A 24,611-nucleotide genomic window follows, 5' to 3' on the forward strand; every position below is an offset into this window, starting at 1 on the left:
AAAAAAAAAAAAAAAAAAAAAAAAAAAACAAAAAAACAAGCACGGGAATGATGGGATCCCCTTTGTCTGGAGTAGGGTAAGCATAGTGAGGGAGGCCAGGTGGGAGGCTCTTGAGGAGTCCAGGTGGGCAGTGTAGGCGGCTTCACCTGAGTGGTGGTGGGACGGTCAATGGAAAAAAGCCAACAGATCGAAGACATGTTTAGGGGGTGAAAAGGAAGGGATTAATGGTGTATGTGAGGGCAGACAGAATAACGCCCAGGTTTCTGGCTTGATTAATTAGGTAAATGATGGTCATGCTGTGCTTGGAGAAGGGAAAGCTGCAGAGGGAGTTTGGGGGGAGCGCTGATGGATTCAGTTGTGGATATAATGAAAAGATTGTTAAATATGTGGGTCTGGGAGGCTCAGGTGAGAGAGAGGGTGGTGGGTGGAGGGGAGGGGAGAGAGACTTTACAATCATTTTGTATTTTGAACATATAAGAGAGAATGAGTAATAAGACACACATGCCTCTATCATCTAGGTTTAACATATTAACATTTTGCCATATTGACTGCAGAGGTTCTTAATTTTTTTTTAAATTAATTAATTAATTTTTGGCTGCGTTGGGTCTTCATTGCTGCACGCGGGCTTTCTCTAGTTGCGGCGAGCAGGGGCTACTCTTCATTGCAGTGTGCAGGCTTCTCATTGCGGTGGCTTCTCTTGTTGCGAGGCATGAGCTCTAGGCGCGCGGGCTCAGTAGTTGTGGCGCACGGGCTTAGGTGCTCCGCGGTATGTGGGATCTTCCCAGACCAGGGCTTGAACCCATGTCCCCTGCATTGGCAGACGGATTCTTAACCACTGCGCCACCAGGGAAGCCCAGAGGTTCTTAATTTTTAAAATAGAAATAAAGCAATGGAGTTAATGAACGTCTTAGAGTTGATGTGTATGCTGCTCATACATATTTTGATACCTCATATGTTTATAACCACAATCTATAAAAAGTTAAATATTTTAGCATAAGCGTTTAGCACAGGGACTCGGAATACACACTGCTGGGGCCTGAATCTGGCTTAGCCCTGTGGGTAAATTAGCCTCTCTGTGCCTTGGTTCCCTCTTCTGTGAAGGTTGTTACTGTACCCCCGGACCCTCCCCACAGCTAACTTCCTAGATGGGACACTGAGAGGGAGGCAGCTGAAGGGAGTGAGAAGTGGCAGCTGCCAGCCTAACACTGAGGGAGAGACAAAAACAGAATCAAGCGAATAAACCGAGTACAATCAAATAAACCAAAAAGAGAAAAAAAAATCCCACAATGTTTGGAGCCATTTAGTGTAAGGGACACAACACTCTGTGGACTCACAGCTGCTGAGCGCGGCGGCGTCACGGATGCGAATGCGTCGTCAGGAAAGGGCTGAGGAAAGGTGTTGTGGTTTCCCTTGACATTTCTGGTAAAGATGGGCAGGAAAAGTGAAAACCCACCACTTGACGGGGAAGCTTCAGTTTTATGGGAAACCGAACGAAGGGTGGAAACCAACCGTCAGCAGTGCTGGCAAATGAACGGACATCTGGGTTGGATCCATCACTCACCACGATTTCTGGGTGACCTGCTGGGTGTGAGCTCTGAGCTGGGCAGTACGTTTGCAGGGATGGCCAGGGAGTAGTCCCTGGCTCTTAGGCTGCTGGTCCAAAGAGCAGCCCTGGGCACGTGCAGACCTAGTGGGACAGCTCGGGATGCGGCCCGGGGACCTACTGTGCTGAGGGTGAGAGGAGGGCTCCCCAGAGGGGTTTCCCTGCAGAGAGCGGAAACAATCCACCTACAGGGGCTGAAGAGCCTCTGAGCAGGGGCCAGGTGTGAAGGTGTGACCCGGCTCCAGCACGGAGGGCTCGGGGAGCCGGAAGTCGTTTGGTGGCCTGCGCGGTTTTGTTGCTGAGGGACAGTGGATGGAAAAGGTGCTTAAAAGGCAGACCTGTTATAGGTCATGAGTGAAAGTAAAGAAACCTGGACCTGGAGAACCCTGTGGGTGTGGGGACCCCAGCTGGGGCGTCCTGCTGGAGCGAGGAGCAGGGCCATGGGCTTGTGTGCAGACCCCGCTTTGCCACTTACAAGCGGCGCGGCCTGGAGCACGATCCTCCACAACTCTCGATATTTTCATCTGTAAAATGACGGAATGACAAACTCATGGTGATCAGGAGTAGTTCAGTTCAGATACTCTGTGTCTAGTCCTGTCTACTGTTGCCCTGCAGTTACCCAGTAGCCGCTCTTCTACCCAGGCCAGAGGGCGTGGAGGGACATCTGGGGGGCAGGGGGATGCTTTGAAATTTAAAAGCACTTAAAAGCATGCTGAAGAACTGCAGGCAGTTTGGTGGAGGGTTGGGTGTGGGAGGGACTTGGAAGGCTTAGTGTCCTAAGACTTGCTCACCCTTACGGGCCCGAGTTGGCTTTGCAAATTAATGTTGAACATTTGGGCTTTTGGCGAAGCTGTTTTCACAGGTGGGTATATACACAACATATTTTATAAGATCAGATGCTTTTATTTAATGTGTGGGAATTTGCAGCTGTTGGGAACAGCCCCCTCTCTGTTGGCCTGGTCTTCGTAGAACACTAGGGGTCAGCAGAGCCGTGCGGAGGGTAAGCGGCCCGCCTTGCTGCAGCGGGTGTGGGCCTTTAGAGTTCTCCCCAACTCGATGCTCTGCTGGTGTTGACTCATCTCCGTGTCTGGTTGCCAGCTGAGCAGACAGCAAAATAATGAGTTCTGGTGGGATTTTTCTTTTTTTTAATTTTAATTTTTAAATTAAAAATTTTTAAAAATTTTATTATTTTTTAATAAATCTTTATTGGAGTGTAATTGCTCCACAATACTGTGTCAGTTTCTGTTGTACACCAAAGTGAATCAGCCATATGCATACACATATCCCCATATCCCCTCCCTCTTGAGCCTCCCTCCCACCCTCCCTATCCCACCCCTCTAGGTCCTCGCAAAGCACCGAGCTGATCTCCCTGTGCTATGCTGCTGCTTCCCTCTTCAGTAAGTGGTGCTGGAATAACTGGACAGCTACATGTAAAAGAATGAAATTAGAACACTCCCTAACACCGTACACAAAAATAAACTCCAAATGGATTAAAGACCTAAATGTAAGACCAGACACTATAAAACTCTTAGAGGAAAACATAGGAGAAACACTCTTTGACATAAACCACAGCAAAATCTTTTTTGACCCACCTCCTAGAATAATGAAAATAAAAACAAAACTAAACAAATGAGACCTAATTAAACTTAAAAGCTTTTGCACAGCAAAGGAAACCATAACAAGACAAAAAGACAACCCTCAGAATGGGAGAAAATATTTGCAAATGAAACAACGGACAAAGGATTAATCTCCAAAATATACAAACAGCTTATGGAGCTTAATATCGAAAAAACAAGGCAGAACTTCTCTTTGTGAGCAGGAACATGGATCCACCTGTCTTGTCTTTAGTTGTTTACGAGAGTAGTTTATGGTAATTAGCACTGACAAACAGCTGTGCGCATTGCATTTAACAGCTGGCTGTCTGCAGATTTGTCTGTCGAACACGTAGATTTCACAGGCACGTGGTCAGGTAGAAGAGAGAGAGAAGGACCGTGAACTTTGGCAGCTCAGACTCAGGTTTCAACTGCCATTTCCTCTCCGTGTGACCTTGGACTGGAATGTAACCTCCCTTGGCCTGTTTGTGAATCTGTAAAATGGGAATGATAATATTCACTTCTTCCTGGATTTGTTGTAAGTTGTATCAATAAATAGTATTATAACACATGTAAAGCACTTCACACACTGCTTGACACTTAGAAAGCGTTCACTGTCTGCCCCACCGGTGATGTGTCAGAGCAATAAAGGCAGCTCGTGTTTGTTGGACCACTAGCAGACACTTGACTAGGTTGTGAATTTGGTTTTTTCCTTTAACCTTTGTAACTGTGTGCTAAGTGCGTTTATTCCTGTTGATAGAAGAGGAGGCTCAGGGTAAAGAAGATTTTGTAATTTGTCCCAAGTCAGACCATAATTTCGGGTGCAGGGGCCTAGTTAAAGCATGCTTGTTTGGGTTTTCCCTTCTCTACGTTCTGTACTGGAGGCCGGGTGCTAGGCCCTGGGCCCACTGTCTTGTAGCCCGAGAATATTCAGCATGCGGCCAAACAGACAGGGTCCTGTGCTACTTGAGCAAAATGTCCAGAGGGGGACACAGGTGCTAAATAGATAAATGTAAAAACAAGTGACTACAAAATGTGATCAGCTCTGTAGAGGAAAAGAACATGCCTTGCCCTGCAGAGCTGGGGAATTTTCTAGTCAGTGCTGCTCTGGTGGTATTAATCTCAGTAAAATATGTTCTGTTACCAAAGACAAAACGGCAAAGCATCTGTTCTCAGGTAAACTAAAACCCGCTGATAATACTTACTACTAATTAAGCAGCCAGCTTGTTGCCGGCACTTACCTAGGGGTAAACAGGTTGCGGGCAACTGTGCTCACTGGTTTTATTGAACCCAGTTTTAGAGGTGAGGAAATCGAGGCTGGGGCGATTGCTGCATGCCTGTGGTTGCCTTGTGAATGCTACCACTGGTCTTCAGATCTAGTTTACCATGGCTCCGAAGTCTGAGCTCTGTGAACTGTGTTGTGTAGCTTCCCCCCAAACAACTCAGATGGCTGAAATTAATCTTCTTCATTAGTAGGAAATGTAAGTGACCATAAGAGAAAGAGGTCGTAAGGAATTGTTTGGAAAACTAGGGAAAAGCCCAGCCCTTTCCCAGCTGTGGGAGCATGCTCTAGGACCAATGTATATTCAACCCAGCACCCGGCACCTCCTGCAGATCTCATGTTCAGGAATGACTGAACACTGATAACATTTTGGCTCATGACACTGTTGGTTAGAACCTGCGGCCTCTTTGTCCCTGGTTAATTTTTCTCTTCAAAGCCATTTACATTTCCTGCGGGCTACTCCACTCAGATGTAAGAATAGCCTCTTTAAACTTCTTGATGCAGTTCCTTAATGAAGCTTGTTGCTAAGGAAACCTAGCAAAAGCCCGGTAGATATGCACATAATAATGGTAACCTCAGAACTTTGTCAATTTAAACTCAGAATCAGAAGGATGGGAGATTCAGGAAAGGCTTTCTGAGATAGAAGGGGGAAAGCATAAGGATGCAGGCCAGGTTAGACGGAAACATCTCGGTCCTAGCCGGCAGGGTGCCTGGCTTTCAGGATGGTGTGTGGGGAATGCAGAGCTCTCACAAAGAAAGAAACGGTTGGATGGGGAGGGAGGAAAGTCAAGTTCTTTATTGGAGAAGGAAAAAGAGGGAGGGAACCGAAAACTTGCTGGTTGAACAGGAGTCTGGAATATGGCTTGACGTCCTTGCATTTAGGAGAGAGGAGTTTTCTGGGGACCCGCGTAGGAAGGAATCTCTCTTGGTGGGAAGCCAGTGCAGCAGAGAAATGGGCAGACCCAGGGCGCCCCAGCTGGGTGAGCTGCCCGCTAAGCCAAGGTGTGGGGCTGCCTCCATCCTTAATCTGGAGCTTCAGGCCTGGGTTTGCAGCGCAGTACAGTGATGAGAGAGGGAGAGGGCTGGCGGGAAAGGCAAGGCAGAGGCCGGGGCACGGGCTGTGGGCATGTGCTTGTCGCATTTAACATGGGGGGGTGGTCTGAGAATGATGCTCGATGGTGAGAAGGATGTTTTGGATTTTCTGCATGGGACGTGCCAGCAGCTGACACAGATGTTTATCCCACAGGCGTTATGGCTCCTGTAGCTCATCATCTTTTACTTTTTGCTTCAGCTGCCAGGGATCTTAGAGCTGAATCTATAGTCGGCCTCTGTTAATTACCCCTACCTCATGGCGTCCATTTTTGTGACTTTACCTGCCCCTTGTTTCATTTAAGTGTTAAATCCCTATTTTTGACCCTCATTTTTGTTTTTTTGTTGATGTGTTTAAAAAATTGATTTAAATCCTCGTTTAGAATGAAGCCAAAAGGAAATAAATGTGTACACAGACTATATCACAGACACGGCTTTTAAAAATTTTGAGCTGTTTACCTAGTAGTTAACATTGCTGGCATGTAGTCGTGATTAAACAGAAGTTGTTATTACTACATCGTGGGGTGGTTGGGAAAATATGGTTAGGCTGTAGATGAAAGAAAAATTTTTGTAAGCCATGAAGTCTTAATTTAAGTCCAAGTTAGGTGTGGTTATTATTAACAGTTCTTTGTCTAGTTACCTGGTTACCTGGTTCTATATATTTTGTGTTTTGAGAAGTTAATGTATTTGATGAAAGTTCCTGCCTAAATTCCGGTGTCTTTCCCTTTCTCTTTCCCTTCTCTGCATCGTATGTGCTAGGTAACAAATAACCTTTGTTCCAGAGAATATGGGCCTTCTTAGCAAAAGGACAGGGTGAGCTTGGAGAGATGGGGCTCAGAGAAGGCCTTGGAGCTTCCATGTCGGTGCCTCTCTGGATCCTGCCCTATCAGTGCACTAACTCAGCTTCCCTTTTCCTTCATGTTTCATTGGGCCTCTGTTTTTTTTGTTTGTTTGTTTGTTTTTTTTGGCGGTGCGCGGGCCTCTCACTGTTGTGGACTCTCCCGTTGTGGAGCACGGGCTCCGGACGCGCAGGCTCAGCGGCCATGGCTCACGGGCCCAGCCGCTCCGCGGCATGTGGGATCCTCCCAGACCGGGGCACGAACCCGCGTCCCCTGCATCGGCAGGCGGACTCTCAACCATTGCGCCACCAGGGAAGCCCAGGGCCTCTGTTTTATGAAAAAGCTTTTTTATGTTTCCTTTTTCACTTGTAAGATTCTTTCACATGCTTTTTACTTTCCTCTGTGTGCTTCAGCTCTCCGAGGAGGAAAAGATCCAGCGGTACAGCATCCTCTCTGAGCTCTACGAGTTGATCGGCTTCCACCGCAAGTCCGCCTTCTTCAAGCGCGTGGCCGCCATGCAGTGCGTGGCCCCGAGCATCTCAGAGCCTGGCTGGAGGGCCTGCTACAAACTCCTCCTCGAGACGCTTCCTGGCTACAGTCTGTCGCTGGATCCGCAAGACTTCAACAAAGGTACCAGAGCTGAAAGTTGCTTCAGTCCAGTTAATGGTGTGTCCAGTTAATGGGCTCTGCTCTGCCTGTCGGACACGATGACTGGTGCTGGTGTGCAAAGGTGACTAAGCTCTCCTGCACTTGGGTATTTTTGATAGATTGCAACAGAACGTAGCGGTACTCTGCATGGGGGCTGGCATTCTTAAATCTGTGTGCCGGTTGGAAATATCCCCTGAGCTCACTGATGTGTGTCATCCTTGAAACATCTTAAATATGTAATGAATCCTACTTACCTCATGTGATTTAGCCAATTAGCAAAAATCAACCAATCTAGAATAAATCCTGGGGTATATATGTACAAATACAGGTATGCATTTGGTGATAAATCCTTATCCTGCAATGTTAATGCAGGGTAGTACATGTTAAACATAAGCTCTGAGTCTAATAACAAGTGTACACAAGTGTGATGCCCAGTGTCAAGCAAAGGGTGATTAGCAGGAGAAAAACCCTGGTTGATGACCGTTTTAGGCCGGACATGCAGAGCACTTTCCTCCAGCTCACGTCCAGAGCCAGCAGGCCTGGCCTTCTAGATGGGGAGAGAACTGAGGGGCCGTCTGTGCTCTTGTCCCGCCAGGGCAGAGACAGTCCTCTGGCACGCGTTTTATGTGGTCATGTGTGCCGGCCTGAGGAGCCCATGGTCTGAATGATAAGTCTGTTCTGCTCTTGGATAGTTCTAATGAATAGGGCTCTCCCTGAAAGAACTACGAATCCCCTTCCTGCTTGCTTTACCTTCCGGGGACGGTGTGTCCACTTTCCCTTTGTGTCCACCTCCTCAATAATGATTTGTCGCGCTCTTGCCTGGTGCCATGGGATGTGTGAGGTGAGCGAGTGAAGCGGTGGGAAGAGGACAGCTCCTGCCCTCCAACGTACAAACAAGCAGTTCTCGCATATGTCGACCTTCCAGGTATTTGCAGAGAGCTCTCGGGTCCTTCCAGAGCCTTCCTCTCCTCTGTCTCCGTCGCCTAGGTGGTTCTTGATGAATTACTCTGTCTGGACTTCCCCCCATTCTGACCTTCTCCCCAAAGCATCACTTACATTTGATAGAATCGTATGCTCAGGATGAATTCTGATCAGCATAGAGCAAGGAGTTGGCAAACTTTTTCTGTCAAGGGGCCAGGGAGTAAACATTTCAGGCTCTGGGAGCCCTCTGGCCTCTGCTGCTGAGCTGTGAGAACAGCCAGGGATGAAATGTCCGCCGACAAATCTTTCCTTGTGGCACGGGTGGGGCCGGATTCGGTGTGCGGACTGTAGTTTGCCACAGCCGTGGCTCAGAGCACAGCGATATCTGAAATCACTTCGGGGGGCCCAAATTACTTAAAAAATGTCTTCCAAAATCATTTAAAAGGCGGGACCTGGGGTTTGGAAGAGCCGAGGGAGACTGAGTGAGCAGCATGACCGGTGGCCTTTGAGGAGTGGAGGGGAGCTGAGACAGGACGCAGTCCTTCATTAGCCCCCGCCTCCTGTAGAGGCCGGAGGCCTGCTGCTGGGGGCTTGGCATGTGAGCACATGTGCTCAGGAGGTGTTGATAGGAACGGGGCAGCCTGGATTTTGGGCTTTAGATGTCCTGCCTCTCTGCAGCCACAGGGGGAAGATTGGTGGGGCCCAGTGCTGATCGGGGCAGTCTGCATACTTTTCCTGTTTATGTAGCATTCCCTTTCTAAAGCCATCTCACATAATAGAGCCTGGTCACATGGCCTTGCCCGGTCTCCCTCATCCTGTACCCTTGCTATTGATCTTTTTAAAAAGTTAAACAAGGGGCTTCACATTTGTCTCTGCTGGATAGCATCGGTGATGGGGCTCGTACTGTTGATGGAGTGATTTTGAACCTGAACTCTGTCCCTGCCTTCTGTCCCAGCCGTTGGTGATGGTATTAAGTGCAAGGGGTCAAGGGTAGAACTGGGGACCCTCTCTAGGAGGTCTCGCTATTAGCAGACGTTTCTTGGTTCTTGCTTTGTGCTGGACACCGTGCCACATGTTGAGGGTAAATGCGTGGACACTCAGCCACGTCTGAATTCATTCAGTGGCACTTTCTTCCAGATCTTTCACCATCTCACCCAAACAGAAATCACGACAAATTTTTTTCATCTGCCATGTCATCTGCTCTTCCTTTCTCTAATTCCTTTTTCCTCTGTGTTCCCCCAAGAGATGGGATGGAATGTAAGGTTTGCTGAGCACTTGTTTCACGACTGGCACTTTTGCGTGGACGGTGAGTTCTGGATAAATTAATACTGGTGGTCCTGTGATTTCAGCCCCAGTGTCTCTCTTCTGCAGACAAGAACCTCAGGGCAGTGGCAGTCAGGTGCTTCCCAGAGACCGTTTTAATTTCTCCCTGGCATCTCTTCTGACTGAGTGAGTCAGTCCCTAGACTGTGCTAGGACAGTGCTCAGCAGATACTGTCAGGTGAGGTCTAATTCCATCCGTCCCTCTGAGGCCACGTGGAGGCTGGGACAAAGTGCCCTGAGGGCCAGTGCTTCAGGCCTGGCCCCATTGGGAAGGAGTGCGTGCTGGTGGGGTGGCCCCCTGCCTTGGCCCTGGTACCAGTGGTTGAAGTTAAGGGCAAAATAGCTGGACAAGCCCTAGAAGCTTTCGGGGTTTACATTTGAAAGGCTGAGAGTTGCTGGTGTGAGAGATGAGATGAGACCTTCAGGCCTGTGGAGGGGACAGTTGAGCGTACAGGCTCCGTTAGGCCGTATTTGGGACAGATTTCGTGGGGCGAGTTAGTGTCTGGGGAGGGGGTTTTGGAGCAGTCACACTGTTGCTCTGCAGAGAGATGGGAAAGGGGGTTGAGTTTCCATGTGCATGGGACCGGGATCCCTGTTAGTGTGCTCCTGAGAGACTTCTGGAAAGAAGATGGCAGTTGCTTTCCAGTGACCCCTTTTGTATCCCTCGAACGTAACTGCAGGCTGGCTCCAGAGTAAATGCAAGCCTCCTGGGCTTTATGCAGTTACACTGGGCTGGCCTTAGCCTTTTCTTTCCGTGCTGGGCCAGTTGTACACGCCATCCAGGTGTCCAGTGCCGGGTTTCCTCCCGGCTTTTGCTTCCTCAGGAATGCTCTTCCCTGCCCTTCACCGCTGCACCCCAGGCATCCTTCAGGTCTCCGCTGAGTGTCAGCTCTTCAAGAGGTCCCCCGTCATCTCTCCACCTAAATGCAGTCCTTTTATTTCTCTCTTTCACGTACTCCTGTTCTTTCTAAACAGCATTTCCCATAATGTGTAAGTACATTAAAAAAACTGGGCAATGATTTAGCATTCACCCGCCCCCGCCCCGAACCAGGCTGTGTGCCCCGTGAGAGCAGAGACCCTGCCTCTCCCTCTGTCCCCTTGCTGGCACACAGCAGGCCTGCCTGTAAATACATGTAACGTGTGCCCAAACCTGACATGTGCTCATTGCCATTTATTGAATAGAGTTTGTTTCTTGATCTTAATTTTTAAATCACATGGATGAAACATGTTTCTTTTGAAAAATGAAACAAATAAGCACACCTCCATGTGATTTGATAGTTTTTACTTGGCCTTCTGTTTTGGGAGGGGACATTCACCATCATTTTGTGAAAGAGGTGGGGAGGTAAGGTAAGAGATCAAATAAGGTAAAAGTGATAAATGTCAGCTGGCTGTATTTTTTTTTTTTTTTTTTTTTTGCGGTACGCGGGCCTCTCACTGTTGTGGTCTCTCCCGTTGCGGAGCACAGGCTCCGGACGCGCAGGCTCAGCGGCCACGGCTCACGGGCCCAGCCACTCCGCGGCACGTGGGATCCTCCCGGACCGGGGCACGAACCCGTGTCCCCTGCATCGGCAGGCGGACTCTCAACCACTGTGCCACCAGGGAAGCCCTGGCTGTATTTTTAATAAGAAATAAAAGTTACTTTAAACCCCATCTCCACTGTTGCTCTGGACTACTTTAAACGTTTCTCAGAAAATTAAATGGAATTCTACTAAATCCCTGTACCTGTGAATAAAAGGGAAATTGTCTGTATTCTCAGGACCTGAAATGTATTTCTATCTGTTTCTGGAAATGAACATTTTCTCTAGCTGGTTATGGAAAGTTGAGGTAGGAACACAGAAGTATACCGTGTGTGTATTTGCCAGCTTAACGGGCTGCTTATTATCACCTTAATCTTACTTGTGTTCCTATATATGAAGATTTTTTGACCATACCTTTTGCTTAGCCTTTTCCTGAATGAGAGATTAAATTTTCCCCAGGAACTCTTATGAAAGAGAGTGATAAGGCACATAAGTTTGCTAAAAGGCAGTAGTTGAGGTAGTAAACTCTCAGATTGCTGAACTTTTTGAATACAAGAGTGTTGAAAATTTTATCACTGGCTCATATACTGCAAATCTGTCTTAAGAATAAAAAGATTCGTATTTTATAGGAGGAGCAGTTTGAATCGCATAGAAATTATGATTTGTACACTATTTGGTGTTAAGAAAATTTATACTCGGTCTTACCGTAATTGCCTGTGGTAGGAACTGGATCCTTATCTATTAAAAAAAATTCTGCAGAGTGATATGTGCCCCATTCTTGGTATGGTGGGGTGGAGATTAGTTAGGTCAGGTCATTTAGAATTCTGGACTAGGTTAGTCATGAAGTTGATTTCAGCCTTGTCATCCTTTTCAGAATCTCTTATTTTGTTTTGGCCTTTGGTCTTTTGACAACGTGGAAATACTGCAGGGACTTGTCCTTCCCTCCTCTCCTGTCATTGTATGAAAAGATTTCTGTAAGAGAAAACTGGTAGGATATCAAGGTTTTTGTGTGTGGGTAGGTTTGGTCAGCTCTAAGGATTTCAATTCATAATTATTAGTAATTGTTATTCAGTTAACAGTTTAAAAGTTAATATGAAATAATTTAAATATACACAAATCAGAGAGAATAGTATAATAGCCCATCACCCAGATTAAGTAATTAATAAGATTTTGCCATATCTGGCTTTATTCAGACCTTTCTTTTTCTTTTATTTGTTCTTTGTTGAAATATTTTACAGCAAATCCCAGAAATCATGTTATTTTACCCTATATGCTTAAGTAGGCATGTCTGAAAAATAGGGGCTTTTTCTTTCATCAGGCTTTCAACTTGACCCATGAGCCTGTTAAGGACCAGCTGTGTATTAGGCATCTTACTAGGCAGTAAGGATATTTGGGTGAATAAGACACCATCCTGGCTCCCAAGGAAATTAAGGACTGATGGAAGAAACAAAGACACTAGCTTACAGGTGCCTCACTGTATGTGGCAGATAATGCCTATGGGACAAGATTTGTGCAGGATTCAGTGGAAATTCACAAAAGGGACTTGCCAGCCTTGCAGGCTATAGGCAGTGGGAGAGACGGTCAGTGGCCTGTGAGAGGAGGAACCCTTTGGTCAGAGTCTTAAATCCTTTCCCCCAGCCTTTCTACCAACCCCCCAGGGCCCCTGGGCACACAGCACTGGGTGGTAACTGTTTTTGAGCCCCGTTTCCACATCTTCATGAAGAATTTTAAGGTGGAAAATATTTAAAAGCAGTAACTGTTGCCAAAAGGGACTTGGAATAAATAACTCTAAAATCCTATGATCTTAAAAAAATACTTTTCGATGGCTGTGCAACCGATTTCTTCCTCCACTAATTTCAAACACGCTAAGTTATTTTGGAGGGAGCAGCCACAGTTTTGTTGGTAACCTTTTTTCTAATTTAGCTTTCTGCTTTTCTGTTTTTATACTTTAGAGAAATGCTATGCTTTTTAATTTTATGGCCTTGGTTGTTGATAATGAAGGCTTATCAAATATCAGTATTTTCTTGAAAAAAAATATGCTGTAATTCAAATACATGCCATTGAAAACATAATCTTTTGTCATAACCTTATTATAAGTATTTCAAAGTGGGTTATTTAAAAAATTGTGTCTTTGCAGAAGAGAGAAAGTACTGGGTTGGCCAGAAAGTTCGTTTGGGTTTTTCTCTAACATCTTGTGGAAAAACCCGAATGAACTTTTTGGCCAACCCCATATAATATAAAGCATTTTTTAAAAACAAAAAAAACCGGGCTTCCCTGGTGGCGCAGTGGTTGAGAGTCCACCTGCCGATGCAGGGGACACGGCTTCGTGCCCCGGTCCGGGAAGATCCCGCATGCCGCGGAGCGGCTGGGCCCGTGAGCCGTGGCCGCTGAGCCTGCGCGTCCGGAGCCTGTGCTCCGCAACGGGAGAGGCCACAGCGGTGAGAGGCCCGCGTACCGCAAAAACAAAAAAACCAAAAAAAACGTGAATAAGCGTATCATGTGAGTGTTCTTCTCCAGGATAAACAGAGGGGAAATGCTTTGGTTGCCCTTTGAGCGTGGTGGTTGAGGCATTGTCTTGAAATCACGAGTTTTACACGTTAGACATGGCTCCAGAGGGCTCGTGTGTTGGCCCTGCTGCCAGTGCACCCCTGAAGCCCTGCTCTGATGCTCTGTGTCTTCTGTCGCAGGCACGCACCGAGGCTGGGCTGCCGTCCAGATGCGTCTGCTTCACGAGTTGGTCTACGCGTCCCGGAGGATGGGGAACCCTGCTCTCTCTGTCAGGCACTTGTCCTTCCTGCTACAGACCATGCTGGATTTCTTGTCAGATCAAGGTGAGTGGATTCAAACTCCAGTTTTCTCCCAGGAAAGATGAATGAGTGCACTCTTGGTGCTGACCCCCGTCAACACCGGCCCAGGATCGGGTGGGTGATGTCCCCGGCTCCCCATCCTCCATGCCCTCACCTCCCTGGGCCCCTCTCAACACACACTACTGGCCCTTCTCGCTGCTCTCAGCCTCCGGCATGGGCTCCCCTTGCCTTTGCCTACGTTTTATAAAATGTAAGTGTCAAAGTGTGACATTTATATGCAGAAGTGCACGATTCACAAGAACACTGCTCAGTGAGTTTTCACGAAGTGATCACGTGGTGCCCGGCACCCAGATCGGACACAAGACCGGAACCCCACACACCTTTGTGCCCCTTTTGGTCACTGCGCCCCTCTCGGGCAGTGTCTGTCTTGATTTTCTGAGGGATCGTGCATATCTTTGCCCACACGTCGGGGCAACTTTCTTCTAGGTCCTTGCCTCTGTCACCTTCTCTTCTCACACAGTTCCTGGGTGTCACGTGTTTTTTGGGTTTCAGCCACAACCCATTTATGTCCAGCCCAGGTCCCACCCCGAGCCCCAGATGTTCTCCTGCTACCTGGGTGCCGCACAGGCCCTTGGAAATCAGCCCTCCGCTGCCTCTGTCCCAGCGCCCTGTCTGCCTGTCCCTCCCGCCGGGTTAACATGTGCTGTGGGTCCCCTGGGAAGCACTCTTGGATGTGATGCACGTGCGGGGCGTTTATTAGAAGCGATCTTGGGATCGACCCCACTGAGGGGAAGAGAAGGAGGCAGCTCTGGCTGAGCAGAGGGAATCTGGGCCTCGGTGCAGACTCTGCAGCGGCCTGGGTGGCCCCAGAGCTCCGGGCTGGGGAGACCCTGGAGCCGTCCACATTGCCCCGCAGGCCGGCCTCCTGCCCCCTCACCGAAAGGTGGTACAGGGTCTCGTGGCGAGGTCCCTGTCTCCTGTGGAGGGCACTGTCTGGAGAGGACGCAGCCCAGAGCCTCGGGGATGAGGCCTCAGCGGGGCCTCTGGCACTGGGATGGCCGCGCTGTGTGGTGAGGAGCTGGGTCTCTGTAATCACACACCCAGGGGCTGATGCAGCTGCTCCCAGGGAGGGGAGCACGTCCCTTCCCTGAGCTGCTTCCACCTCCCGCTGCCTCACCTGCCTCGTCCTGGACTTTTTTCTCGCAAATACACATCTTCCTGCAGAGGGCCTTTGCTCTCACCCCTTGCCTGCCCCTTGTCAGCCATCTCCCCTGGGTCTGCACTTCCTCCAGTCTGCCTTGCACAAGTCCCAGGGGACCCGTCGTCCTCCTGCTGTTCGGTCTCTCCCCTCACGCACTTCTCACGTTGCACCGACAGAGCCGGTGCGTGTTTAGTCGGCCTGTCTTCCCTGCAGAAGCCCCAGGAGAGAAGGAACTTGGTGGTTATTTAAGGTCATATTAATTAGTGATCTGAAGACACTGGGTCTAGAAGGAGAGAAACTTGGGATATTTGACCCTGTTGAACAAACCGCTGCCTCATAAGGGCCTGTGTGTAATGGTGTTTGGTTAATTGGAGTCTTGTGAGAAGAGGACTGAAGTCAGGAGGACCAAGGGCTCCTTCCACTCACCCCAGCCTCTAACCACCGTAACCTCAGATCAGTAATTAGATTCTTCCTGGGCCTTCACTTTCTCATTTGTACAACTAGGATATTACAGATTGTGTGGTAGTTTGTTATTATTTTAATGATAGCATTTTAATTGATTGGGTGACCTTTCTCCTGGAGAGCTCATGGTACCATTCACAGAGTTGATATTTAACATTTCTAAATATCACCGCATTGAAATGAAATACGGAAGAGAGGAGTAGCCTTCTCCTTGTTCGGGAACCCGTCTGGGTGTTTGCAGATGGAGGCGGCACAGTCTGGGGGTTCTTGCCTGCCCCTCCTTCTCGGTCCCTCCCGCGCCCCCCCCCTCCCCCCCCACCTGCCCCCTGGTGTATGCCAGTGCGCGGGAACTCACAAGATGGGTTCTGGGGCCAATTGTTTTTTTTTTTTATTTTTTTTTTTTTATGATGAATTTTATTCCAAAGTGGCTCTAGTAGTACCGCCCCTCCTTCTCGGTCCCTCCCGCGCCCCCCCCTCCCCCCCCACCTGCCCCCTGGTGTATGCCAGTGCGCGGGAACTCACAAGATGGGTTCTGGGGCCAATTGTTTTTTTTTTTTATTTTTTTTTTTTTATGATGAATTTTATTCCAAAGTGGCTCTAGTAGTACCAGAGACATTGAGTAGAATTTGGATATTGTTTCAGGTAAAGTGAAAATGGATAAAAGCAGTATTTCTAGTTAATATATTTTTAGATAATGGGATTTTAAATGTGTGAGTTAAAAATGTAATAAATATTAATGAACTTATTTACAAAACAGAAACAGACTCATAGACAATAGAAAACTAACCTACGGGTTACCAAAAGGGAAAGGAGGGGGGAATAAATTAAACAGACAACAACGTCCCACTGTATAGCGCAGGGCACTATATGCTCAATATCTTGTAATAAACTATAATGGAAAAGAAATGTAATAAATATTAAAAATAGGTGTTTTACTATTTTATCTATTTTGAAAGATTTATCTATTCAGAATTATAGGGGAGATTTTTTTTTTAAAGGAGAACCACTTTATTTTGAGTAGTAAACAAAACTGCATTTATAACACAATAAACAAACCTTCCTTCAATTTCTTCACAGTTAGTCCAAAGAATAAAACCTCTGACTTAATTAGAATTTACGTTTAACCTTAAATATTCTAAAATCCATCCATGTCAACTTGGAATTTTAATCTTGCCTGATACTATGAAAGAGGGAAAACCTTGACTGATGGTTAGATTCCTAATTTTTGCTGTTCAGCCACTTTTCTTGATCTTGCTCTCTGATTCCGTACATTCCAGAGTGTTCAGTGGATTTGTAATAAACTTTCAAGATGAAGGGGCATTTCTTGCTCATTGTTTGCTAGAAATCTTGGCTTGCGTTCATCTTTTTAAACAAAAAATATGCTCCAGAAATGCCCACAAGTTCATCTAGTAAAACTCCTTTAAAGATCTTCTTTGCCAATGGATCCAGAGTACAGGCCATCCTGAGGCACGTACTCGCGGGAGTGCTGGGACCAACTGTTTACATGAAAAGAATAGAGTGTGGGGAGGATGCCACGGTTAAGCCTACAGAGGAGTCCATAGTAAATGATGGATATGGGAGCATCATGGGGGAGTTGACCGTTCTTTTCAGAGGTGGAAGAATGGTTTGGGTAATGTTCTGTGAAGGAGGTGACCTTGACCTTGGAGAACAAATCGGTGTGTGCCAGGCCTGACTGATCAGAAGGAATAGCTTCAGGAAGGAGGGCTTTCTCCCGCTCTGGTGGGGTTGGGAGGGCTTGGTTTATTTGGGGAGGGTTAGATACGGTGATTTGTGTGATTCTGTTGTCTGGGATTTGGGGAAGGAAAGTGGATGATCAACAGTAGTGCAGTACGATCCTGCAATTCCACTCCTAGGTATATACTCAAGAGGTTTGCAGACGTACACCCACATAAAAACTTGTACGTGAGTGTTCCTAGTGGCATCACGCATAATAGCCAAAAAGTGAAAGCGGCATCCATCAATGTCCATTCACTGATGGATGGATAGAGAAAGTGTGGTGTGTCCACCTGGATTTCTCATTCTCTTCCTCTCCCTCATCCATTCTTCCTTTCCACTGTCCTTCCTCCTTTTGGCTAACGTTTGTTCATCCTTCACACCTCAGTGTAGATAACCACTTCTGTTGTTTTCTACAAAGCCTTTCTTGGTCCCTCAAGACTACCTTCTGTTCCTTTGGAACATTCCCACTGGAGTATGTGCTTACCCATCGAGCACTTTCACCCACTATATTTCGATCGCTCGATTAATTGACAAGCTCCCCACTCAGGCTGCAAGCTCTCTGAAGGTATCTGTCTGACTTGCTGTTTTTCTTGTCCCTGTCACCTAGTGGCTTGTACTGGCATCCACATATGGCTGAATGCATTAATCATAAATGCTTTTCCTTTTTTTAAAAGTAACTTTATTGAGATTTAGTTCGCAGACCACACTTTAAAATGTGCCCTTCAGTTTTTTAGTGTATTTACAGATATGTGCACCTGTTAACCACAGTCAATTTAAAACATCCATCACTTTGAAAAGAAACCCTGTTAGTGGCTAGTTAAAGCCATTGTGGCTGGTTAGTGGCACACTTCAGTACTCACATCCTGTTGAATGCATTAATAATAAACACTCTCATTTGCGTTCTTTCTTTTTTTTGGTTTATTTTCACTGTTACTGGGAATGCTATAGTGAGCCTTTTCAGGGCTTTGGCTTTTGGAGCAGGAGAGAGATTTTGTCAGGAGAGGGGTTACTGGGTCAGCCATTTTGAACACTTTTATTGCTGTTGAAACATATTGGAAATTGCCTTCTGAAAGGATTGTTCTAATTATACCTCCGGCAGCCTTGCTGCTAATTCAGTATGTAGAAAATGTTGCCTTATTGTTTTAATTTGTATTTTCTGGGTAAGTTGCAAGTTTGGATATTTGTTCTGTGTGACTGTTTACTAATTGTATCTCTTTTATGTGAGACTCTTTTACAGTCTTCTGATTGTTTCCCTGTAGCTTGCCTCATTTGTTTCTCATTTCTTGGGAGGCAGATAGCATCAGGCCACTGTGCTGAGGTCTTTCACGCTTTGAGATGCTAATGAAGTCCTTTGCCCAAAGTCTGTCAGTTACTATGAGAGATACTCATACTATGAAATGTATCTTGTGTCATAACATACCTGGATGGTGTAGAGCGGGTTTGAAAGAGTTAAGACACCTCCTGAAAGTGCTTCGCTTGTTTTTGAACTAAAGCTGAAAGTAGCAGGAAAATCTGTTTTAAACATTTTATGATAGATGTCTTTAGCATAATAGGAAACTTGAAACTGTTGCTGGAACTCTGAGAAATACATTTAACATTACAGAGGGTTAGCTCAGACCAACATGTGTGAATTTAACAGAGTATGAAGCTCACTACATTTGACCCACATTGGCCATCCTTTGGTTTCTTGAATGTGTCAGGATTTTTCCTTTTTGGTGTTTTTTTGTCTCAGGACATCGGCTACTCTCTTGCCCGCCTTCTACGTGGCCAGCCTTCCCGCCTTCAGCTCTGGGGTGGGTCTGTGCAGGTGGCCTCCCCATCCCCGCCCTCACAGCGTCTTCTGGTCATGTCCTGACTTTTCTTCAGGGCGGGCAGTTTTTATGGCTGACCCTCCACTTCCTCTCTTGATAAATCCCCCTCTAGGAGAGTCGGCCCTTCAGGGACAGCAAGGCTAAGTTATGGGACGAGAGGCCGAGCTGCCTGGGAAGAGAGGGGTTTCCTCTTTTCTGCTGGGAGAAGCGTGAAGCCCCAGGAACTGCTGGTGACCACTCTGGGTGGTGTGGAGAAGAGTCTAGGAGTGGAGCGGACTCTTCCTTGTGTGGTCTTCTCCATCCCAGCAAGCACACTGTAATCCAATCCCTAGAGCCCTAGGGCCTCCCTAACTAGAACGTGCTTTCTAAGAAAGCAGTGACTCTGCTTGGCTCACTGTACCTTTGTAGCATCTAAAATAGTCGTAGGTGTGCCGGAAATATTTGTGGAATGAGTGAGTGATGGTGGCAGTGATCAGTGACCGCTCAGGAAGTACTCCGGGAGGGGGGTTGTGGAGGGGACGTTGGAGTGCAATGCTAGGACACTTGTTTTGAAGGTGCGTTTAAATAACATTTTACCATGGCGTTTGTTCATATTTTAAAAGTGATATGGAATGGCTGATAGGAATTATGAGGTGATTGATCCCTCCTGCTCACCCACCCGTCACTCCTTGTCAGAGCCTCTGCCAGATGCTTTACTTGTATGGATTTAGGGTTAAGGAAAACCCAGAAGAGGGAAGAGATGGAGTCTCCGAGGGAGGGCTGAAAAAGCGTTCAGCAGGAGGTAACAGGTGCTTGAGATGGGCCCTGGAGAATGAGCATGTCTTCAGCAGGTGTGTGGGACACAGGTGAGGGGGAGGTGAAGGCAAGGAGTTTTTAGGGAAGGGCTCGCATGAATGAAAGAGAAGGTGCCGCTGTGCTTGGGCTGAGGGATGAGGCTCAGTCCAGACCTGGGTCTTCTGCTGCTTCGGGTGTGGCAGTGCCTGCCAGGTAACGCATCTCATCCGTAAAGCGGCAATGGATGCCCGGAGGACGGCGTCCTGGCGTTCCTCCCCGGCACCCCCGCGTTCCCGGGCTGCCCGGCTGCAGAAGGCCACAGCCGAGTGAGGCCCGTTGCAGGGGTGACCGCGGAGGTCCTGCCCGGTGAAGGGGCCTGTCCCAGCCCCACAGCCAGTGGCAGAACAAGCCTGGACCCCTAGCCTCTCAGCTCCTAATATGGGGGAGAGGGAGCCACTTGCCCTGACCCCTCTTGACAGAGACGTTTTCGTTTAACTGCCAAATGACTGCCTGCTTCCACGTGGCCGTTCGAGTTGCTGATGGCAAATCCGTTTCAGCACAGTGCTGCTGCCCCCTGGCAGAGTGGGGTGGCGATATGTGTGGATTTCATCAGAGGAAAAAACACTCACTGAGCTTGGAAACAGTTTCAAGGCAGCCTTTGGTGCACAGAGGACCTTGTTTATGGAAAAGGAAGAAGTACCGCTTTGAAAACACTGACAAAGCTGTGAAAACTGCAGTTCAGTTAGGGTTCTAAATGCACGCATGCATACGTAGTACACACATACCATTAAAGAGAAATTGTCCTGACACTTGTTAAAATGGCAAGGAAGACTGCTCCAGACAGTTGCAGTAGGGTCAGCTCTATTGCAGTAGGCGAGAGAGACTGACCTCCCTCCGAATCCAAGGACAAGTGGGGATTCAGAGCCAACAGCAAAGCGGGGGGGGAGTGGACAGAAAATTACTCAGAGGAGACATCGGGCTGGGGGATTCTGGCACAGTTGGCCTAACAGGATTCTCGCTGAAGGCACGCCAAGGACCTAGACGTCAAGGGGGGGTATGTGTGAGGGACTTGGTCAGATATTGAGGGTGATCAGATATCAAGGGTGGGGGGACGCTCGCTAACCTAATTAAGTGGGATCCTTGCTACAGGCGGACTAGGTGGGGCGAGGACAGGGCCCAGTCAGAAGTAGGGCACCGAGCAGCCTGCATCAAGGAGAGGTTCTCTGTCGTCACGCACACAGGTACGTACGTGCACGCGTGCTTTATGACCGGGATTTGACTGTACGCAGTGTGGGAGCTGGCTGCACGGTATGTGGAGCAGTCGCTTCTGTGTATGCTGCGGGATCCTGAAGCCCTCAGGCAGGCAGTCGGAGAGGCGGCTGGGAAGGGGCGGTGGGTGGGGAGGAAGCACAGACGAGCGGGAACTTGCGAGGCCGAGCTGGACCCCACCCCACGGGGATGGACAGGAGCCGTGCTGGTTTCTCAACACCTCCCAGCCCCCAGCTTTGATGATGGGAGCCCCTGGAGGAGCGGCCACCTGGCTCAGGAGCTGGAGAAGCTGAAGCAGAGGGCCTGGGGGGGCTAGAGGAGCTGGGGGAGGGATGCTGCCTCCACCCCTCACCCCGGCGGTGTCGGTGGGCGTGCCTGTGCCTTCCAGGTCCCCATGCACGCTGGCTCAGAGTATGCAGGGAAGGGGCTTCTGGGAACTTTGGCTTCAGCTTAGCTAAGTGCACACACTGGTGATGGTTTGACTTTGTGGTTTGAAGTGCACGTCCCTTTCAGGAAACAGGAGATGAGTCCCCATTGAGAAAAAGCATTCCTATTTTATTTCTGCTTTTCTTGCTATCATAGTTGACATTGTACTTCTTGTTTTAGTACCGGGAACAACTTTTTGTTTTGGTTTCTCTTTGATGAGCCCGTAGTTATACATTTAGATGGGCTAGACAGGAATAATTCCTCCCTGTTTGCACCCCCGCTTCTTCCTTCTCTCTTTGAAAACTGTTGATCTGAGATTACGTGATGCTTTTTGAATGAGAGTGAATTGTACTGTGAAGAGAATAAGAAAAAATAGGATTGCCAATTCCTTTAAAAATTTTGGTTTTTACGTGTAAAGTAGATGGGTTTTTGAGTTGTGAGTGCAATTGCAGTAGACCCTTAAGGCTCCTGAAGGTGTACTTTAAGGGTTCTAGGAACACTGTGCAGACGATGAGGGACAAGGGAGAGGTAAACGACGGCATTGGGGAACTCTCTTTATCTCCTTTCTGGAAGTGTTTATTGATCATCTCCGTGAGTTGGACACGATGCTGGGTCTATGCAGTACCAGAGGTGACTTTTGGGCTGAGCTGGAGGCCGAGGGACAGCGGCGGCAAGGCTGTGGGGCGGGGCATTGCGGCAGCCGTGCGGGCGGGAGCGAGGCGCGAGGAGTTACGAATGCTCCCCGTGTCTTTTGGCCGAGCGGTGTTTAGTGTAACAGGATGCCTGCAAAGCGTGGGGCTCAGGGATGGCGGGAGATGCAGCCAACAAGAGAGACCGGGTGGGGTGAGGAGGCCCTTGGTGCCAGTCCTGTGGGCGGGGTAAAGGGAGGCTTATCTGCACGGTTGTCACACGTCACCTCCTTCTTCATCTAGGGGAAGGAAAGAAGGAGGGACAGAGGATGGAGGGGTTTCGGGAGGAACTGGAGAGACTGGGTCGGGTATTTTGGACTCAGAAAGCAGCTAAAATGGAAGAAGCCAAAGCTTGTTACCTTCCACCCCAATCCCTAACCCTCCCCTAAAACAACCTGCAGGGGTTTTTAGGTTTTGGGGCTTCCTTAAGTAGGATGGTAAATTTATGTTCGTTACCATCTGCCTTTTATCTCTGAGCATCATTTTTGGAGGGGGGGAGACCTTGGGTTCAAATGCCAGGATTATCACTTCCTGCTTTTGTTTCCTTTACACTCCCAGCCCCTTTGAGTCCCTTTGGGTTGTCCCTTTGAGTCTGCCCCTCCTCCAGGTGTGCCCAGTGCCCCTGGGCTTCAGCTGCTACCTACGTCGTCTCCCAGAGCGCCCTTCATCGCTCAGCCTCTGCATCTCGACCTTATCCGAGGTCCAGGCCTGCAGGTCGCCCATCGCCTTCAGACTCTCCTCTCTGTTAGCCTCTGTACTTCCAGTCAGGGCTCGTTTCCCATCCCTTCCTGCTCTCATGGCCTTCCGCTGTGACCTCAGGAACTCATGGTCTGTCGTAGCAAAGTCCCCTGTTTCATCTCAGCCTCTTTTTTTCCCTGAATGTTCCATTAACCTTGTACTAAGGTAGCGACTCTCTGCCACAGAGTTTGCAAATGTGTGGGAATGTTTCTGGTAGAACCTTGAGCAAGAGGTGTCATTTGTGTTTCGCAGGGAGGAACGAGGCCGCTAAACGCAGGTGTGACGCAGGTAGAGAAAGCGCCCCGTCCTGCTCAGCATGCCGGCGGTGCTCCCGCGGAGCCACAGTGGGGAGGGGGACCAGCTCGTTCCTGTAGGCGCCGCTTCCCTGGCCACCCCGCAAGATGCTGCTGTGTTTTCCTCCTGCACCCCAAGTGCCTCGGGGCCTAGAGATGGCAGAGAAGTCCTTCCCTACTGCTACTTCCAGGCAGTCCTCTTTCGAAACCCCAGCTCCTTACAGCAGGTGTGCTTCTCCTTTGGCTGTGGTCACTGACGCGCTCTGGTCACTTCTCCCCGCTCCTGGCTCACCCTGTCCTGCAGCGCCGCCACTGTCTGTGTCCTGGTGGCTTCGTCATCCACATTGAGGGTCCAGTCAACGCCGTCCTTTGTCTTCTCCGTCTGTGTTTCCTCCTGGTGAACTCACAGGCCCAAGGCTCCAAGAACTCTCTGCACACATTGCTCTTGTATTTATTGCTTATACGGAGCTCCAGACCGGAGCGCCTGACTGCCTGCCCATCCTTCCCTGCCGCATCTCGGCATGTGGCACCACTCCGTGCAGTCGCTCAGACCACAAATGGTGACATCAGTCTTGATCCCCTTTCCCCCATCAGACCCCGTATCTAAGTCCTCCTCGGGCAGTGCTCCGGGTTTTACCTCCCAGACCTCCCCATCTGGCCCCTTCCCCCCACCTCTGCCCTTAGAGGGGCAGCCTGAAACCACCTCCTGCCCCCATCACTCAGCTGGGTGTGGATTTGGTTCTTTGGTTCAAATAAGGCTTAGCCCTGGGGGAAATACATTCTGAAAGAAAGTTACGCTCAGCCAACAGTTAACTCAGAATTTACAGGCCCAGTTGCAGAGCCCCACCCTGGACCCAGGAGTTTGCATTTCACAAGGACTCGGGGAGGCCAGTGCAGGAGGTGTGCTCCGTGGGCTGAGAAATGGGGCTTTGATAAGAACAAGTTGTTGGTGGGGAGTTTTTCACTGGGGCCATTTCAGGGTCTTTGCCTCTTTCTGGAAAGCAGCCTCCCTTCTTTCCCCTCGGTAGCCACCATTCATTGGGTTCGGAGTAAAATGTATAGAGTCACCGTTGCTGCCCTGGCTGCCCTCAGAGGAGTGTTTCTGCCTTCTTTAGTGCCCCTGCTTGTGGGTAGCAGATTCGTGACTTGTGGGCCAATGAGATTTCTTATGGCTTGCACAGTTATTCGTATGAAAACTCATGTAAAGCGATATAAGTTATGTCACATTTAGTTAGAGATGTGGTGTAACGTTTTTATTGGAAAGAAGGACCCTGAGGCTGACGTGGACTCTGAGGTTGCTGCTGCCCTGTGTATCAGCCCAACAGCCACCTCTGAGGGCGTTGAGGTGGTGACACAGGGCGGTGCGGCATCGGGCGCAGGATGGACTGGACAGACAGACACACCTCCTCCACGTCCCCCACCCCCCTGCACTTTCACTTACCGTAGTTCTAGATTATTGTGAATTAAAATTACTTTTCTGGGCATCTTTTATAATCCTGGGTTTTTTGTTTTTTTTTTTTTTCGGTACGCGGGCCTCTCACTGCTGTGGTCTCTCCCGCTGCGGAGCACAGGCTCCGGACGCGCAGGCTCG

At 48.7% G+C, this 24,611-nt stretch overlaps 1 protein-coding gene and 1 pseudogene across 6 annotated transcripts in view; one reads left to right on the top strand and one right to left on the bottom strand.

The window, feature by feature from the left end:
• Positions 1–24,611, top strand: part of TRAPPC9 (trafficking protein particle complex subunit 9) — a 532,255-nt gene that overhangs the window by 54,793 nt on the left and 452,851 nt on the right. For all 6 annotated transcript variants that reach the window (XM_055091306.1, XM_055091308.1, XM_055091309.1 and 3 more), the window contains 2 exons: positions 6,819–7,035; positions 13,501–13,644. In XM_055091306.1, coding sequence (XP_054947281.1) covers positions 6,819–7,035; positions 13,501–13,644 — 361 coding nt within the window. The remainder of the gene's footprint in view (positions 1–6,818; positions 7,036–13,500; positions 13,645–24,611) is intronic.
• Positions 16,502–16,744, bottom strand: LOC112066402 (protein CEBPZOS-like; annotated as a pseudogene).

This window comes from Physeter macrocephalus, chromosome 15 (assembly GCF_002837175.3).
Source record: "Physeter macrocephalus isolate SW-GA chromosome 15, ASM283717v5, whole genome shotgun sequence".
In the NCBI taxonomy this organism is placed as follows: Eukaryota; Metazoa; Chordata; class Mammalia; order Artiodactyla; family Physeteridae; genus Physeter; species Physeter macrocephalus.